This window comes from Bombus huntii, chromosome 6 (assembly GCF_024542735.1).
Source record: "Bombus huntii isolate Logan2020A chromosome 6, iyBomHunt1.1, whole genome shotgun sequence".
NCBI lineage: Eukaryota > Metazoa > Arthropoda > Insecta > Hymenoptera > Apidae > Bombus > Bombus huntii.
Genome location: NC_066243.1, coordinates 10,915,606 through 10,933,777, shown reverse-complemented (window position 1 = coordinate 10,933,777; position 18,172 = coordinate 10,915,606). Strand labels below are relative to the sequence as shown.

At 36.7% G+C, this 18,172-nt stretch overlaps 3 protein-coding genes across 6 annotated transcripts in view; 1 reads left to right on the top strand and 2 right to left on the bottom strand.

Moving 5' to 3' along the window:
- The window catches only part of LOC126866438 (bifunctional heparan sulfate N-deacetylase/N-sulfotransferase), a 365,667-nt gene extending 357,288 nt beyond the window's left edge, over nt 1–8,379 (bottom strand). For both annotated transcript variants that reach the window (XM_050620010.1, XM_050620012.1), the window contains exon 1: nt 8,142–8,379. The gene's annotated coding sequence lies outside the window, so the exon portion shown is untranslated. The remainder of the gene's footprint in view (nt 1–8,141) is intronic.
- A 1,811-nt stretch (nt 8,380–10,190) lies between these two features.
- LOC126866447 (uncharacterized) lies at nt 10,191–15,222 on the top strand. 3 transcript variants are annotated; one of them, XM_050620038.1, is made up of 5 exons: nt 10,191–10,974; nt 11,561–11,904; nt 12,470–13,024; nt 13,670–14,006; nt 14,100–15,222. In XM_050620038.1, exons 2-5 carry the CDS (start codon nt 11,698–11,700, stop codon nt 14,222–14,224), a joined length of 1,224 nt encoding a protein of 407 aa, XP_050475995.1. In that variant the 5' UTR covers nt 10,191–10,974; nt 11,561–11,697; the 3' UTR covers nt 14,225–15,222. The 3 variants fall into 3 exon arrangements, with proteins under 3 accessions (XP_050475995.1, XP_050475996.1, XP_050475997.1); XM_050620039.1 differs by lacking the exon at nt 10,191–10,974 and adding an exon at nt 11,000–11,359; XM_050620040.1 differs by lacking the exon at nt 10,191–10,974 and adding an exon at nt 11,460–11,482.
- Nucleotides 15,223–15,229: 7 nt separating this feature from the next.
- On the bottom strand, nt 15,230–16,896 carry LOC126866455 (uncharacterized). Its single transcript, XM_050620050.1, has 3 exons — nt 16,678–16,896; nt 16,261–16,422; nt 15,230–16,176 (listed from the first exon to the last, which is right to left on the bottom strand). The coding sequence occupies exons 1-3, from the start codon at nt 16,742–16,744 to the stop codon at nt 15,944–15,946; spliced, it is 462 nt and encodes a 153-aa protein (XP_050476007.1). The 5' UTR covers nt 16,745–16,896; the 3' UTR covers nt 15,230–15,943.
- Nucleotides 16,897–18,172: the final 1,276 nt, after the last annotated feature.

Below are 18,172 nucleotides of genomic sequence, written 5' to 3'. Positions count from 1 at the left end.
CAGCCTGATTTATAACCATCGCCCTAATATACTGTTTTAAAGGCGACGTTGTCGGAGAGGAATCTCGATGGATGTCGGGAAGCATCGGCCGTGGAGGCACTTCCGTTCGCGAGGATGCCCTCACCAGGAAGTCGTTATCAGTCGACACTGTGTGCATTAATGCATGCGTATCATCAGCCAGGCAAGTCGGCCTCTTTTCAGCCGGCTACCTCAACGTTTCGATGCTATAAAGATGATGTATGCACGCGCTCGTGACCAACCGTGCATATTTAAATCGTACTTCGCTGCTGCTTGGAAACGAAGGTATCGGTGTTTGCATTAGAGTGAGTGAAAAATTCTGGTGATTCTATGATAAGAATATTCCGTAGTTAAGATTCGTTCAGATTTAATTAGGCTACAATAGAACTCAGTTTATAATTGGAATTCGCATAATAGAAATCCAATAATTTCCTTCGTGATTTTTCGTTCGATCGACAAGAGTTCATTTAATCAGACACTGATTAAACCTACGTTCCAATAACTGAAGTTCGAATAAATAAAACTCAAATGTAACGTATATTGTATAACAGAAACGTAACGATGCATTCAGTTCATTTAACCGGACATTAATTAAAATTTTGCTATCCCAACGAGGAAACCATTTTTCACGGATATACAGAGAATTTCCATGATCCACGTGATCGCTAAGTTACATCAACATCACACCAGTCATTCTCCAGATGTCGAGAATACCTGAATACTTTCGAGACATAGCTCGTACAACATTGTCTGTACCTGCGCGAGAAATTCCACGCTAATAGATCGCCGTTACGATGTTCGAAAGCGTTCCCTTTCCTATTTTCATGCGTCACCGAAAGAAGAAGGAGTCGAAGTTCGAGATAGGAAGGGGCCCGCCCCGTAGCGGATTTGTCGTTTATCGAGTTTCCGCGTTTCTTGTCTCGCAGCCGCGCGAAACTTTCGATTCAATTCGCCCGGACGGAATATCGATTTCCTATCGCGGCTCGAACTTCGAGACTTTAGAAAATACCGTCCCCCGTATGTACACAAGAAATCCCTTCGATTTAAGATTTCACGCAAACAAAGACCGCCCCCACGTTCTACCGCCGCCGACGCTTTCTATAAACCAACATCCATCGAATATATTTCTTGAGGAAAATTCAAAAACTTGCAAGCACCGGGGCCAGGCCAGTCAACGTGCCGCCTCTCGCAGCGAATAATATCGATTCCACTCTGTTAAGCATGAACATCGCGAACACAGTCAGGGTAGCTGTGAACTCCTTTATACGTTCACATGTCGCTGGGGAATATTAAAAACCATTTCGCGTTCAGAGCGAAACCTTTGCGAACTCCGCGCGTCGCTCTGGCGATCAGAATGCGCGCAAGCGACCAGTTTCATCGTGTTTTTTTCCCTTTATTGCTGCTGGCCGAGAAAGAATCGCAATCCGATCGAATCTCTGGATTGAAACCCGAATCCGAATCTTTCAGCCGGTCCATCGGCCATTTTAATCGATCGATCTGTCCGGCTCGGAATGGAAAACACTGTTTTGCGTTTCGACAACGTTCAGTATAGTGTGTCGTGAAAAAAAGGAGAAGAGACGCTGCTCTGGTCCGATGCAATATGCCCTGATAACGTTTGTAAATGACACGAGCCTCTGCGAAATATTCTATGACAACGAATCTCATAAATATCTTCTCATAAATATGTATTAGCAAAATTAAAATAGAGAAAACGCGGCCGGCAATGATATTATACAATGACAATGTGATTCAAGATCGAAGGAACTGGACGTGATATATAGCGCAAATTATTTTCCTTCAGCCATCTCGTCTTCCATAACTTTCTCCCACTTTCACTCAGAATTCTAAGCAAGAAAAATTGTCCAACAACTACGAGTATTCTCGTTCAATTATTGCCAGTAATTAAAAGATCGAAAAAACTAACATCAGTGGTACATCTATTTAATGAAATCGTTATCTTCCGATATTCTTTCCCAATTTTTATCGAGAATTTTGTGCAAGGAAAGTTCGAACGCTATTGTTAAATATTCTCATTCAACTATCTATCCTAACCAAAGAGTATTGAAATTCCAAAGACTATTGAATGTTAAAATCATATCTCGTTTCTTGCATTTAAATGGCCATCAACACTCGTCAAAATTCGACGTTTGAATACAACGGAAAATCATCTCATCAAACATTTCCGGCAAAGGAAAACAGGGCGCGAGCTAGGCGCACAAGATAGAACAATAGGTAGCAGGTCTTCGTTGTTACAGCAAACAGTATCGCATCGGCAAGGGAAAAGGGCAACCGTGATGAATTGCGGGGGATAATGGGATTAAGGCAGATGGCGTCCATTAAGCAATGTGGTTTTAGTCTAATATGATTTCCATGTTCATACGCGGCCGACCGTTTTGGCATCGGCACAGATTGCCACGTACTGGCCGCTACTTGTCCACGATAATATGATTTATCTCATCGAGTGTCTCGTGCCCAGGGAGAGACCCGGGCCCGAACGATAAATATCGACAACCTCTCGATTGAATAAATCATCGACAATAGAGCAGGAAACGGGATACTCGTGGCCATTGCACAGGCTTTTTTAAATGGAACTTTCGAAACAGAAATACCAATAGCGTCATAGTTCAGCCATGAATTCGTTTCTCCGAACGTTAGGAACTGTATTCATCGATTGAAAATTTTGGACAAGGGAACCTAATAAAGTAATGATCGCTGATGTAAAACTGTGTCTTTTTGTATTTACAGGATATCTCACTGTGAAAAGATTCAAAGATATTGAAAGATTTCGTATGCATTGATTGATCCCTTAATTGCGAGTATCTTGTGCGAATCGTGCCTTTATGTATATGTCTAATTCGTCTTTTGACATATTAGTCTAAAACTGACGCGAAATTTGGTAATATGTAGAATATGGTTGACGTCAAGGAGAGTTAGTCCTGTATTTGAAAATAGAATAACAGAATTCAAGTATTTTTTAAAAATTAGAATCTTTCAAGGATCTAAGTAATTTATATTAAGCATTATTCAGATGAGTGCTAAGCACCCCTTATGAGTAATTTGAATGACAATTGATAATGGTCAAGACAATAACGACGACTCATTTGAAGATAGCAATCGCGTGGGACCGAAATCAGCAGGAAATGCGACGTACTTAGAAGCGTATTATGCTGCCTTCAGGCAATCCAGGTCACTTCCGCCGAAATCTCGTTACCCATTTCCAACTGAGAAATTTAATCAGACCGGTCGGCAGAACCAGAGGATACCGTCGATTCAATCAACGTTCTCTTTGAAAAGAATAATCCTTGCTAATCAATTTTGTTTCGGACTTTCGACGACCCCAAATTTCAAAGCGACCCGTGTATTCTGCAGATCGAAACCAATTAGTCCACGTACCTTTGTATTCTGTTTTATAATCGTCTAAACTACCTTAAAGAACGTCAAACAATTTTTCCATATAAAACGTAGAAGAAACGTAAAAATACGTAAGAATAGCAATTTTGGCGATTACATACAAATTATAACAAATATCCGCTCTTCTTCCTAAAACAAGAATTATAAAACAAGAACAAGAATTATAAAAAAGAAGATACCTAAATTTCTGAATGTTAGTCGTTCGTGAATTATATTTTTGCTTTAATATTGAAACTGGTTCATGTCCCTATCTTTCCACCCTCCCAGAGACACTACAATAAAAATTCCTGCAGCTACCGCTGGTAGGAACAGAAAGAACACAAAACGAAAAAATACGAAACGAAAATTCGTCCGTTCAGAAATTTCCAAATAACAGTTAGCCAGACGCTAAAAAGGCAAAGGGGTGAAGAGGGTGAAGCGATACAACGGTCCTGGTGACGAAACGAATTTCAATTGGCTTTTGGTGGAATCGAAACGGCCGGTCACAGTTGCGGCACCGTGAGTAATGGCGGTTTGATTTAAACTTTCTCGATAAATGAAATTTCTGTCTGCGCACTCGCGGCGACGATTGATGAGCCGCTGCCGCGCGTTTCGGCCCGCCTTCATTACTGCCGATTGTTTATTTGCGATAATTGTCATCTATCAACGTTACCGAACGCCAATCGTATCTGGCAGCCAACTCTAAAAATCCAATAAAAATTCGAAACTATTGAGAAAAAGCGATTTGTCCCGAAACTGTTCTGTTTGTGCAACTTTGTTGGACTTTTGCAATTAAATGGAAAAGTATTCGTTCGAAACTCCATCATCTTTTAGTTTCTTTTTTCAGCATTGATTTAATTAAAAAATATAAAGTATTCAAACACTTGTAGATATTTCTTATGAATATACTATGTGTGTTGTATGAAACATTTTTAAATTTCATTAGCGCTATAATAAGACACGATTATCGTGATTATATTATTATAAATGGGAACAAATTTGAGAAAATATGTAGAAAATTTACCCATATAATTATGATAATGGTTTAATTGCAGTAATAATGAAATTTCAAAATGTTTTATGCAACACGCACAATATATACATAAAAGATTTTTATGCTAAGTAACCGAACACTTTCGTGACCCAATGTATATACGCTTCAAGAAAGATGTTTTTTCTAAAAACAGGAGACTAGAAGTTACTCGGCATTCTACTTACGTCTGAATTACCGTACGCCCTTATTTCAACTTCCATGCTGGCAAAGCACACAAACCTGCTGGATCCCAACCAAGCGACGTATTTATTCATTCATATATTCATTAGTGATATTCAGTTTGTTCTTTCTATTTCAATCGAGAACTACGACCGAACTTAAACTTAAACGCCGATAAAAATACAAGTTCTAATCAAAACTACCCTTAAAAGTCCTCAGAGAAAATCTTTGAGAAGAATACGAAAATTGTTTTATTAATTATTTATACCAAATCAGCCTCGAATTTCAGCCACCTGCAGAGGTGAAGCTAGAAGAAGGAAGAGGCGTAGAAAAACAATTGAAAGAAGCTGCAGTCAGAATAGCAGACAGTTTGCAATTCATTTTGTCTGAACTATGCACGAGACGGTTGAAAACTGGGGAAGAAGAGATGCATCGGTGAACGGAAAGTCGGTCGACACAAAAGGGAATAGGTAATGATGCACTTAAAGGGATGTGCGAGCTATTCAAAGAGAAACTAAATATGCCGGGACACGCTGGTAATAAATACAGAGAATGACAAACTAGTAGAAGGATCGGTAGTTTTAACGAAGCTTGTATTATACCTATGCCAACACCAAAATATATAATAATATAATTTGCCAGTTGCCAAACAGAAAAATTTCTAAATCTTTATAAAAAAAACACGGAATATCAAAAGATGTAATAGTATCCCAATTGATTATTGAGTCGCGCTCGCAAACTTCCTGATTCTGAAAAATAGTATTACCAATAAATCTGTTGGCTTCATATCTTTATTGTCAGTTTCTTCTCATAATCTTACTCCTGGTACAGGTCACCAACTCACGGCTGTTTTATTCAGTCAAGCTTACATCGATAAAGTTCAAGCCAACATTGCTTATATAGAACTATTTCATGACACAAAATTATCCCGAGTAATCTAACACGCTCTTCTAGGTTGCAGTAAACGAACAGTATGTAGAAAAATGAACAATGTCCATCGTGAAAATAGTCATCGTCATACGCTTGTAAAACTGGAAGGATCGTCGTGTATCCGTCTTGATGAATGGCAAAAGTTGTAGAATGTTTCATGGGAATATCAACCAATCTCTAGCTTAATTAAAGCGAATAGGCATTTCACGGACCAGTGAATCGGAATAACCAGGGCGTTTTTTAATTTCCAGCCGCGAATTACATTTACGAACGCGTTTCGAAGTTCCGGCCGCGGAAGTTCCCCGTCGAAATTCGTTAACTTGCCGGGAGAGCTGGCAACCGACGGAGTGCTAATAACGTTACGCCCGCGTAGCTGAATAATACGTCTCGTGTAACGAAATCATTTTTCACCGGACGGTTAATGTACTTGAAGGGCCGAACCATGGCTCAAAGGAATGGTTGAACAAGCTTTCACGATACGTGATATAACGACGCGCGATAAATGCAGGTAATGACGCGCTGCTAGTTTCGGCAGCCGCATATATTTTCGTATAATTTCGGTCAAGTATCCTAGAATATTTCGAACGAGTTAGTTACTACTAACAGCAGTAATGTAGCAGTGGTTTCCACCGAATGAAACTCGTTCCACGGAATATTCAATTGCCGATGCAAATATTGCGAGTTACGATTATTGTTCGTCGAGATTTCAGCCGAACCAGTTTGTTCGGGTAAGCTACGATGAAAATTAAACGACACTCTACCAGCGTACATAATTTTTAGAAACAGATGTAGTCTCTAAAGAGAGATTATGTTATCTCTAGAAAGAGATCACTATACTAATTTAAATAACGTTGAAAAAGAATAATTTTGTTTAAGGAATCAATGTTAATACATGTAATTAGAAACAATATTGTTTAGCAGCTGCCCCTTTCATGTTAAGGAATAATTGGAAACTTCTCAACTTCGCTTGAAAATTAAAAGAATATTTCATTTTAAGCATATTAATAAAGTAGTTTCAAATTAGTAAAATTGAAAATACATAACTTGGTTAACCTAACCAAAGCTTAAGTAACAGCTCCATAAATAACGATCAATGGCATCTTGTCGATCATATCACCGTGTAGTTACTATATCCAGATAAATAAATTATATTTCAGGACTATCCATCGTGGAATGAAAAGAACGGTTGCATAAAATTGCCTGGTAGTTGCGGATCTCTGCTTCAGGTTCGATTCGCACATCTTCCACCACCGAGGCTAAAACTTTTAAATTGCGCGACACAAAAGAGTCCGTTATAACGGGGACGCGAAGAGAGAAAAGGTAAGACGAGGGGATGAAATTCATCGTCGAGACAAACGGTGGTTCGCGAAGCTGGAAAATGGGGCGTTAAGTTCATTAAATTACAAAGGGTGAAACGGAGAGAACGCGCGAACAACTAGAGCAATGTGGTTGTGATTAAAGTTCTTCAGGCTATTAGAAGAAGAAATAAATAGACGAACGAATAAATAAGCCGAGGTTGGCTTGAAGAGTGAGAAACGAAGTGATGGAAGAAGATGGAGGTGCATGCACGCGGAAACGAGAAACGTGAATTATATAAAGGAATGAAAAGTTTTTCTCCTTCAACGTCCTCTCTTTCATCCTGCAGATAAAATAAAAGAAAAACGGATAGACGTTGTAACGCAGTTTTAAATTATTATTATGCGCCACAATTTCAGTCTTGTCCCGGTCTTCGTTTCTTCTTCCTATTGTTGAATAATTCCTGATGTATTCTGTTCTTATGTAAATAATATTAATATACTGATAAATTGATATGTTTGGCAGATATATCTGATTCGTTATATTAAATTATTTATAATAATTGGAATTGAATTGTTATATTTATATAGGAAGCAAACAGTGATAGTTGAAGATTCGATATGAAAATAAAGAAATACGCATTAACTTCAGACAAGATAGATTTGAATTATTAATTATGTACTAGCATGACAACTTCTAAGAACCGCGTTTCAATTCAAATATATAGTCATGTGCTGCCACCTGACGACAGGATGAGCAATTCCTACTAATATAATGGTTCCTACAAGACGCCTTGGTTAGGATTAGTTTTCTTACAAAATAATTACTCTAATAAAATTATTGTACAGATATAAGAAAACCCCAAAAGAATTCTGATTATTTCATACTACATAAATCGATCTATCTTTGTTACTGTCACGTCGCAATGAATGGTCTTGGAAAGATATATTCTCCAACAATATCAACAGACATATGTCAAAATCAACAGCCAAGTTTGGAATTACAAAGTGACACTCGTTGCCACGATAGTATTATATATCAAACTATATTGCCAATGCTTCAAAGTCAAAAATCACTCGATTGTTTTATCGAATTGGTCGCAAATAGTCTTTATATTTGAACTCTAATTGCACCACTCTCATCAAAGGATATGTTTATGGGCGCCATACATACATGTTATGTTCCATATTCACATATTATATGTATCATATTATGTGAAATATTCGTCTTATGTATATAACATTTATATTTATATGTAAATAGAAACAATATCAAATGGTAATGCGTCACTTACCTCTCAGATGTGACAAACCGGTGGACCTCGCGAATGAAAAAACCTAAAGTTCTCACTTTGACACAACACACGAACACTTTTTTCCCGCACTCATCCTATACGAGAATTGTTCTATGACCGAAAATGTGACGCGAAATGCAATAACGCGGGACACGTAAACATCGTTTCGAACCGGTAAAGTCGAAAACGTTGAGAGCGTTTTTGATGCCACGAAGTCGCGTGCGCCATGGCGGTGAAGAACAGCTGTTCACAGGAGGGAGGGTCGTTATTGGGGTTGGTAGGGGCAAGTAAGGGTTTGGAGGATAAGTTGAGCCATCTAGCGACGGATGTAGGAAGCGTTCGACTTAAAGTCGAACTGGAAATCCTTTGAAGACAATGTTGAAACTTAGAATATATTTCATTGATCGCTAAAATTATATATTTCAACACTGTACCGAATTTTTGGTTTTAAATTTCAAATAGATACGCAGGAAATTTATTTTATTCAAAAGGATTAAATTAATAATTACTTTAAGATTAATTTAACAGGATTGGAAAAATGAAATTAAAAAGTTTAGATTGTAGGATATGATTCTTTAATAATTCACTGGTTACTTTGTTGTAGTTTTTGAAGCAGTATCGTTTCGTTTTAAGAACAAATGCTCTTCCCCAATAATTCTAAGCATGACAGCAAAAGATGCTGAGCAACGAAGGTCAATATGTCTATTAAACGTATCCTTGCATGTCATCACGTGTGATCAATGTAGTTTATTATTCGTAGAGTAACATTCTAAGTGCATAGTGATAGACACACTGGCACGTATCAAAACCTCTAAAGATGTAAATCATTTTTTTTAAAGACGATTATACTTGACAAGTAATAATTTAAATAGTTACAAACAAATTGTCAATGGAATACAAACGAATAATGTCACAATTTTAATGAAAAACAAATCTGTAATAGAAATAAAAAGTTTAGAAAATATACATAAACAGTTATCTGGATTCACAAAGCTATCACAAGGGATGAAACTAAAAGAAATATACAGTTTCAAAAATTCAATAATAACTAAGTAAATTAAATGAAAAAAGATAAACAAATAAATAAATAAATATACATACATATTGCATTTTATACGTCTATTCATGATGCCGCGATCATCTTCGCGATTAGTTTTTTATGCGACACAATACACTGTGCTACATTATGGAATGCATATGGAATTCTGTTGTTTGTCTCTGATATTGTTACACATTACAATTAGATCTACTACGCGTCAATTTGATATCCCTTTCTTTTATTACTCGCAATCTTTCTCGTTACTTCCTTTAATAATAAAAGTAGCATTTAAAGCTTTCTAATTATTAATTACTCGAAATCTACCGGTTAATCATTAATTAAAAGATAAAAAAACTGATTAAACAGTGACATAACTAAAGTCATAATATAAATATTTTTAATACATATCTACATCTCTCATGGATTTTCCTAATCTAATTTGATTATGTAATTTATTATCATAATACACTTGAAATTGTCTTGTATACTACGAGACGAAGGGCTACGTTTGTCGTTTCTACGGCACTGTATTTATACACTCTCATTCACTACGTCGTATTTACTCACGCATACACCTCATGTACGTGTAACCATACTGTTACAAACATTCACACGCACATCAATGCGCGACCTTGTGTGCGCAACAGGCGTCAGAAACCCAGTAAAGTCTATAAAGATTATACGATGAAGTGTACGAGTAGTGACTCTACTTTAGTACGACTGGCCAGTTTTTGCGACAGGAGCGTGAAAATAATTTCACATGCCCTATCCTAACGAATGAAATACATTGCTGCTTAAAAATGAAACGCTTATGACGAATATTTGCAGCCAATTAACAAATCTACTTTTCATCTGCCATCTCAACTTGTATTACACGTTACATATCACATGTAATAAATATTATACGAATATTTGTAGAAACATATACTGAATTACAAATCGTGAAACGTTGAACGTAATAATATTCATTAAAGAATAATCTCGATGTAGATTACATCATTCCTGTCGATCACACTGATGTGCCTTATTATAAATAATAACACGCATTAATAGATAACAATGTAAATGCCAGAATATACTTTTCATATCAATCTCATCAACTAGTAGCTCCTTCGTGTTTAATTTCATACTTATATTTATAACGCATAATATCTATTTCATTTATAATATCTATGATATTTGTAACTTGTTGTTCATATCTATAACAAACAAAATTTTCCACAATTTCCCTCGAAATTGCTAAAATCTTTCTAACGAATCAAAATTCTACATGGTAATACAGATGCCCGAAAAATAGTACCTTCAAAATAGTCCGTCCCTGGCTTGCAGTCGGTTTGCCCCCTTATAAAGGGAACCCACGCGAGAGCGCCGGTCGCATACCATGGTAGCGCGTCGTTCGAAGCTCTAGGTAACGATTCAACGTGTAATTGCTTTTAATTCCTAGCACGCGTGTGTCTACGTATTAGACAAAAACTCTAGTGATTCTCAGTGACGTACATAGTCTTATCTCAAATCAGCCACACGATGCGTAACAGAGCCGAAGAGATCGAGCCGCGTGGCGATGTAGTGCATGGCCAGTGAAAGACACGCAACCTTTATCCTGCTACGTGTTTATATTCGCCTTTGTGGTCATGGAAACGGTGATCTGACGTTTCGTCCTGGATAATCGTCGTAAACGCGCTTAGTGAACGTTCCTTGGCAACGTGCTTCATCAAGAAACCGGCCAGTTTCTTTGAGCTTCGACGGCCAGTTCCAAGCCACGCTTCACAGCCGGTCGAAATCATCGTGACTATGGTACGTACGCTGTTTCTAAGCGGACTTTTCTCCCGAAGAACAGGTGACAACGCCCGGTGACCGGGACAATTTTCCTCGGTTGGAGAAAGTTCGATCGCTAGATGCAGTTCTTCGAATAAATTCCTTTCGTGATCTTATTATAACTTGAAATTCTATATTTATGAGGATGGAGCACATTCGATGGAACAGCTGATAGATATAATCACCTGTTTTTATGATCGAATTTGCTCGAAGTTTAAGATTGTCAACTTCGTAGTCTTATTCGAACGATCAGCGAGTCACTTTGAAATTTACCGTTACTCATCGACGTTGATCGCAGCTCAACTGTTTCCGCTGGGGTCTTATCGCTCGTCTAGAACCGCGAAGAGCGTTGCACCAAAGCGCGGTAAACACCGGCGTTTGATTATTGTCAATGGCTTTCGTGGCAAGTCGGCTTCAAGCGGAAAAAACACGACTGTTTATCGATTAAAGCATATGATAGATAACGAAAGCAAGCAATTTAGTAGAGGTTTTGGAGTATCCAGATATTGCCTTCCATGTTATTATTTTTGTAATTTTGACGAGATTTTGCTTTCTCTGTTTGCAGTAACGACCTGTTAAGGGATATTGAATTATTGATGACCTCATGAATTGTCATTGCTCCAACCATGAGTTATTATTAATCGCTCGAGATCGATAAGAAGGCACATATTTATCGAGAACATCCAGCAGTGAACGTCCATAATGGCTTTGGCAAAGATCAAGAGTTTTATAGACACGGGGCTGAAGACCGTGTCCACGCCGTTAGATCGCACGGTGAATCTGGAACCGGAAGTGGGCATTAGGATCGTTCATTCGATCAACGAGAAAGCGCTGCATGTGACGGTACTGGGAGCTCGTCACTTGCCACAGAATTTTGGCTTCACACGCGTCAACAGCTACGTAGTCAAGGTATATAACGATGGACTAGATATCTAGGTGGGCAGACTGTGATCTTTGGCATCATTATCCATAGTTACGTAACTCGATGAAATAATCGCACGAAACTTGCGCGCCTACATCAAAACCGTCATTGACTCACGAATCTTAGAAGACAATAACGTCGTGTGGGAATCGTACAACGTCCCCTTATCTCCGTACGATACGTTTGAAATAAAATAAATTATAATGGTCGGGAGAGACTCTGGCTCGATGCACTTGCCGTCGTCTTGTTTCCTTTGTATGCTGAAAGGAGAATGATGTTGATCGTAACTTGAAAGGAATTTTCATGTTGCTAGGCTGTGTAATTATGTAAAATTCGTGAGTAATAACTACGGGAACGGCGTAGAATGACAATTCCACGTGACCCATTCGTGACTTCATTACCCTGATAAGTTTCGAATATTTCACACAAATTCAACGAAAATGTTCTTGATCGAAGTAACTGCAGTTATATCTAACATTCACTCCACTATGAACTGTTTATATCTAAAGCAAGAACTCAGACAGGAAGGAAAGTAAGTCGCTTCTATTCCAGGTGAAGCTAATACCGGGAAAGGAGAAGTTCGAGACAACGTCGAAGAACGAGTCGTGGCCGCAATGGAACGAGGAATTTACGTTTCCTCTACGCAAAGAGACGAAACAGAAATTTGGTAAAACAAAAGTGGTAGAAGAAGAAATCAGTGGATCCAGATTCATCGTGGCGACTTTGTACGCGGTTCTCGAGGACAAACCATTGATAGCGACTGAGAAGAAGGAAGAGAAGACTTCGTCTTCCACTAAAGAATCTCCAAAAAAGGGGAATAAGAAAAAAGATGGTCAGGGTGCCTCTTCGGAGAATCAGGAGCCAACGAAGAATAAATTACTCAGTCAGTTGTTTAATAAGGGATCGGATAAATCTGCGGACACTACAACAACGGAAAGGAAACTATTTGATAAGAGACGTACTGTAGGCGCCACGACGATTTCCCTGGACCCGAAAAATTTCACCACAAAGCCACACAAAGCAAAACACCCAAGTGATGTGTCTACTGGAGATATGTGGAAGCCATTGCGACCAATTGCTAGTGGCATTTCTGGAGCTGAAGACAGGGTACATTTTCAAATACATATATTATACAGGATGGTTGGTAACTGGTGGTACAAGCGGAAAGGGGGTGATTCTATGCGAAAAAAGAGGTCGAAAATATAGAATAAAAATTTTTCGTTTGAGGCTTTGTTTTCGAGAAAATCGACTTTGAATTTTCGCTCGGTACGCGTGCGGTACGTTATAACGGATCTCACTGTAGATCGTTGTCTCGATGGAAAAATTAAAAAAAAAATTTTTATTCTATATTTTCGACTTCTTTTCCGCTTGTACCACCAGTTACCAACCACCCTGTATTACTATACCACGTTATACTATTTATATTATACCATGTTTTCTTTTTTCTTTTTCATTAATTCTTTCAAGACTGAATTCTCCTGCTGTGAAAAAATTATTTTTCATCAGTCACTAATAAAAAAATATATTTTCCTCAGATCATTTAATACAAGACACAATGTATTGAAATTTGGGGCTAGTTTTACTGAAAACATACATTTATCGATATTTATCTCTTAGTTAATTAATAACATATAAGAGTACAATGTTGTATATACATAATATCGGGCGTAAAAGAGTTAAATAGATATTGTGCCTAAATTTTGGAGTAAGGACATGTTTATACTAAATAGTTTTTCATTATCATTGTTATAGAAGGAAAATAAGAAAGGCCAAGTGGAGTTGTCACTGTGCCAAGAAAAAACGGACAAGAACGAAGAGGGTAGCGAAAAACTGACACTGTCTCTGCATCGTCTGAGATGTTCGTTACAGACAATGCACGAGCATGAAGCCTTGAAAGGACAGATGTATATCAAGATGTCTGTTGTAGACAGCGGTAGAGTGACTCATTTCTGGAAAAGCGATCGTTTCGCACCTTGCGTGTCTATGAAATTCGCGCCAGACTCGGCAAGAGTGATCGCGGATAATCCGTATCAGGGAGCACTGAAGGATGTTAGCTTTGTTGTTAAATTCGTCTCGAAAAATAAATTAGGTAAGCCACATTGCTCTAGCGAAATTTCATCGTGAGAAAGTTTTATCAATTGTTTGGTCATTTCTTAGTTATGAACATTTGATGTTATTTCAGGAAAGAAAACGACTGTTGGTCATTTTGTAATAGGACCAGATGTTGGTGGAACCTATGGTGAACAGTGGAAACAGGCTCTAGCGAAATCGGGACAACAGATAACGAAATGGCAGGCATTCGAGTGAGAACGTGAATAGATCAATAAACTTCGACGTCTATTCAGTTTTCCTTCGAGTATAAACCTACTTTCGATTCGCGCGAATGTTATGAATATTTAAGCGCACGGTCGATAGTGTCGTTCCAAAGAATACTTATGTTAGGCAAACATCTGTGAATATGAAAGGCATTCGTATTGTAAATTATTTCTTTCGTGAAATTTACTTTTATTCCGCTTTCCTTATTTTTTTTGATTCTTTGTAAGACAACCTGCACAAAAGTATTTTATCGATTTGATTGTACATATCGATTGTTTTATACAACCGTCCTCGATTCCAAGACAGATTTGTGAAAGTTTCTGCCGAGGATCGGAATAATAGAACCGTCCAATAAATAAGTGGTTACCACCGTTGAATAGAAACGAATACGAAATTCATCGAATCCTAATTGTGAAAGGGAGAAATGAAGATATACATTAAATTTTGTGCCAGAGGAAATTGTAAGCAGATAATTAGCAACTGCTCAGTAAGATGTATAATATGGACATAACGATGCGTTTTTACTCTATTTAAATCTAGCGGATCCACTTTTTATTTTGTATTAGCACTTTTCTGAGGTACTTTTAAGATGAATCAGAAAATCAATGGAAAAATATTTTTTTCTTTTTTTTTTGACATATGTAGGATATTTTACATTATGACGATTTTCAATTTGTTTAGTAGAAATGGTAGTGATAAATATTTCGCTCATTGTTTCAAATGTAATTTTGTTCGAAAGTAGGCATTAACGTATTATATCTTAAATAATTGTATTTTGTTTAAAGAATTATTTATATCGCTGCAATTAATTGCATATGTATTTTATTACGGAAATTAATTGTATTTCGAGGAATATCGTTAAGGTCTAAACAGTCACACCAAAAGATTTATATGTACAATATCATTAACGCACGCATCTGTATGACAGAGATATATTTTATATGTAATACACCTGTTGTTATACATAAAGGATGATTTTTATTTTTTTACACGGAATGTTTTCCATATCGCTTTATTCATTCTCTTTTTCATCATACACATGTACAAAACATATATAAGGGAATGATATATTATGCAAGCAATCATAGCTTTATTTCTGTGGCAACGTTAACCACTTCTAGAAAATGCATACAAAAATACAAAAAGGCCCAATCGTATCATACTAATACTAAATTTATAAGTTTCTAATAGACAGAATTTACAGTCTTATTTATATTGTGCTAAATATTAACACTATTCAATACATTTGTTTGGTATAATGTTCAATCTTTTGTACTAACCAAGTCTAAATTAAACAGTAAGTATGATACAAGCATATATGTGCTTGGATTAAAAATTATACTATATTAATAAAAATATATTTCTCTAAAAAATTGCAATACTCTGAGAAAAGATAAAAATGTATCTTTGCAATATTCTATATTACTAAAAAACTGTCTTAAAAATACCTTGTTCATTATCATCTTGGTAGGTAGTAAGGCACAGAGAGGCACTTTAAAACACTTATAAAAAAGAATTGTTCAATGGTACAAAATGGTTTTTGAGTGAATATGATCTAATTTGTAACTGGAATATTCTACTTCCCTGAAGTTCAGATCATATGATTGTTGAAAAGAATGTTGCATTAGTAAGTACAAGAGAATCTTTATGTTGTAAAAAAAATATGTTCAAATATATATTGTCTAGTTAGCTCTGTCGACATGGCCAACACTATAAAGTATAAACAAGTATATATCTTAACGAAATTGCTAAAGCTATAATTGAAGTAAATATGCTTTTGTGATTGTACGAGGCTGCATTGCAGCCATCTTTGCTATTGCAAGTACAATATTCCATAAATATATTATACGTCCCTGTCCTCATAAGGCAAAATCTTTCATCCCCCTCAATTCCTGGTTCTCCCATATACGCACAACTACGAAAATATCTCCATACACCGTTGACTAAGAATAAAAATAAAATCTAACTTATAACATTTCCTGCAAAAGGTTATTTTGCTACGAAAAAATTTGGAGTTATTAACACACCTTTTTGACGAATTTTACGACACATGGTAGGCCTTACACCTGGCAAATGCTCTAAGTCAGGTTCTTGTTTACAGTCAGTTATGGGTACAGTGGTATTATCAAATGGATCTGCACATTTTGGATCAGAATCGGATCTGCAAACCCAGCATTTGATAGATAATCCTGTAAAAATATACAGTAGCAATTATTATCGTCTGTTTATAAAATGAAATTGTCGAAATTGTTTTAATGTAATAAAATATTATTTATTTATACGCATATACGTAATATATTAGAGTGATGAATATTTTGTACAACTGGTAATTTAATAATACAAAAAAATTGCATAAAGCTTCTGTTTTTCATAATTTATCTCTTACAAATATGTTGAGGTTAAGGAGGAAAACTAAACGATACATTGTACAGAGCAATATTTACCTTGCTGAATACAACAGAAAACGAATAATACTATTAATATAATATGAAAACTTGTTTTGTTTGCCATTTTCTTAGATATTGAAGATCACTTTACGAGAACTTTGAAACTCACGTCAAGTCGTAACAATTAGTAACTCCAACTGAACACGCCTACATATGACAACGACAACGCCACTAATGAACTAATATCGTAACAGGGCTGGTGCTGATACTCGAAAATATTCTACAAGTTACAAATGAATCATCAAAAATGTTATATAGTTCGATTGTAAATGAAAAGGAATAAATCTCAAATTTATTTTCAATTGAATAAATTTTGTTTTAAATCAAACTTACATACCGAAGAGTCTAGTATAATTTTATGTATAACAGAAGAATATATCAAAATGTTAGTCACATACAAATTTTTATGGGTATAACGAGTAATTCATTAATATATTTACAAAAAATAAAGAAAGTTATGAATGGAATTACAGTAGTCTGTACGCACCTGATCAGTTCGAACAAATTCGTCTTCTTTCGGGTCACGTGACCAGGTTCCGAGTCGAGACCGCGCCCGATATATGAGGCATTCGAAGAAATACAGTCTTAATTTAATAGTCACAAGTCTAGTCACGAAAGAATGCACCACGAAACAACAATTAACATACCAGTTAATTGAAAGCCTCGTAATGCACAATTTATCCGAACATGAACCTCTGATATTTAACAAACATAGAGGATTATTCTTATCTCAGATACGCGCGATATATAGACATGATAAAAAATCCATGGCAATTTTCAATTTTTAATTTTCTGAAGTTACAATGTTTCAGATTTTTCAATCCTCAAATTTCTGAATTTTCAAATATCAACATTCGAATTCTTGAAATTTCCAAATATTTAAACCCTCAAATTTTCGAAGTCTTATTATTTTTAAAAATTTCGATTTAATATGTAATCATACCGTCACACTTCCGGGTCAAGTTGGGCTTGAAAAATACCCAAAATCTCGACGACATGGTGTCGATTTCTAGCTTGCTTCATAGAGGAACCCTACAGTTATCTGTGGCCCGTAACAGAATTGATTCTCTTTTGCGGGTGGTCCGCGAACGGAACAAGATACAGCTCGGTCCCGAGGAAACATTTGAATGCTATAAATAAATATAAATAAATTGATTTGCTGGCATTAGCATAAGTAGCCGAGAGAGCCTCGACTCTCCTGTGTGCGGCTCGCGTCTCTTCGTTGTCTACCTCTTTCTCTCTTTCTTTTACTCGCACCGACACAGACGTTGATTTATATACCGATGTCCCTTAGGTTCCTGCGGCATTCACCGTCTCTTTAACTTTAAAAGGACACGGGTCTACGATCAGGACGCGAGCCTGTCTCGTCTCGCGGTTGTTCGCGTGGGAATTAACTCTGAAAGCAACAGACTCTTCCACCGTGGATGGTGCTGTTTCAATTAAACGATACCAACGACCAGTAAAATGTTGAAAACTTAAAACATATGATATA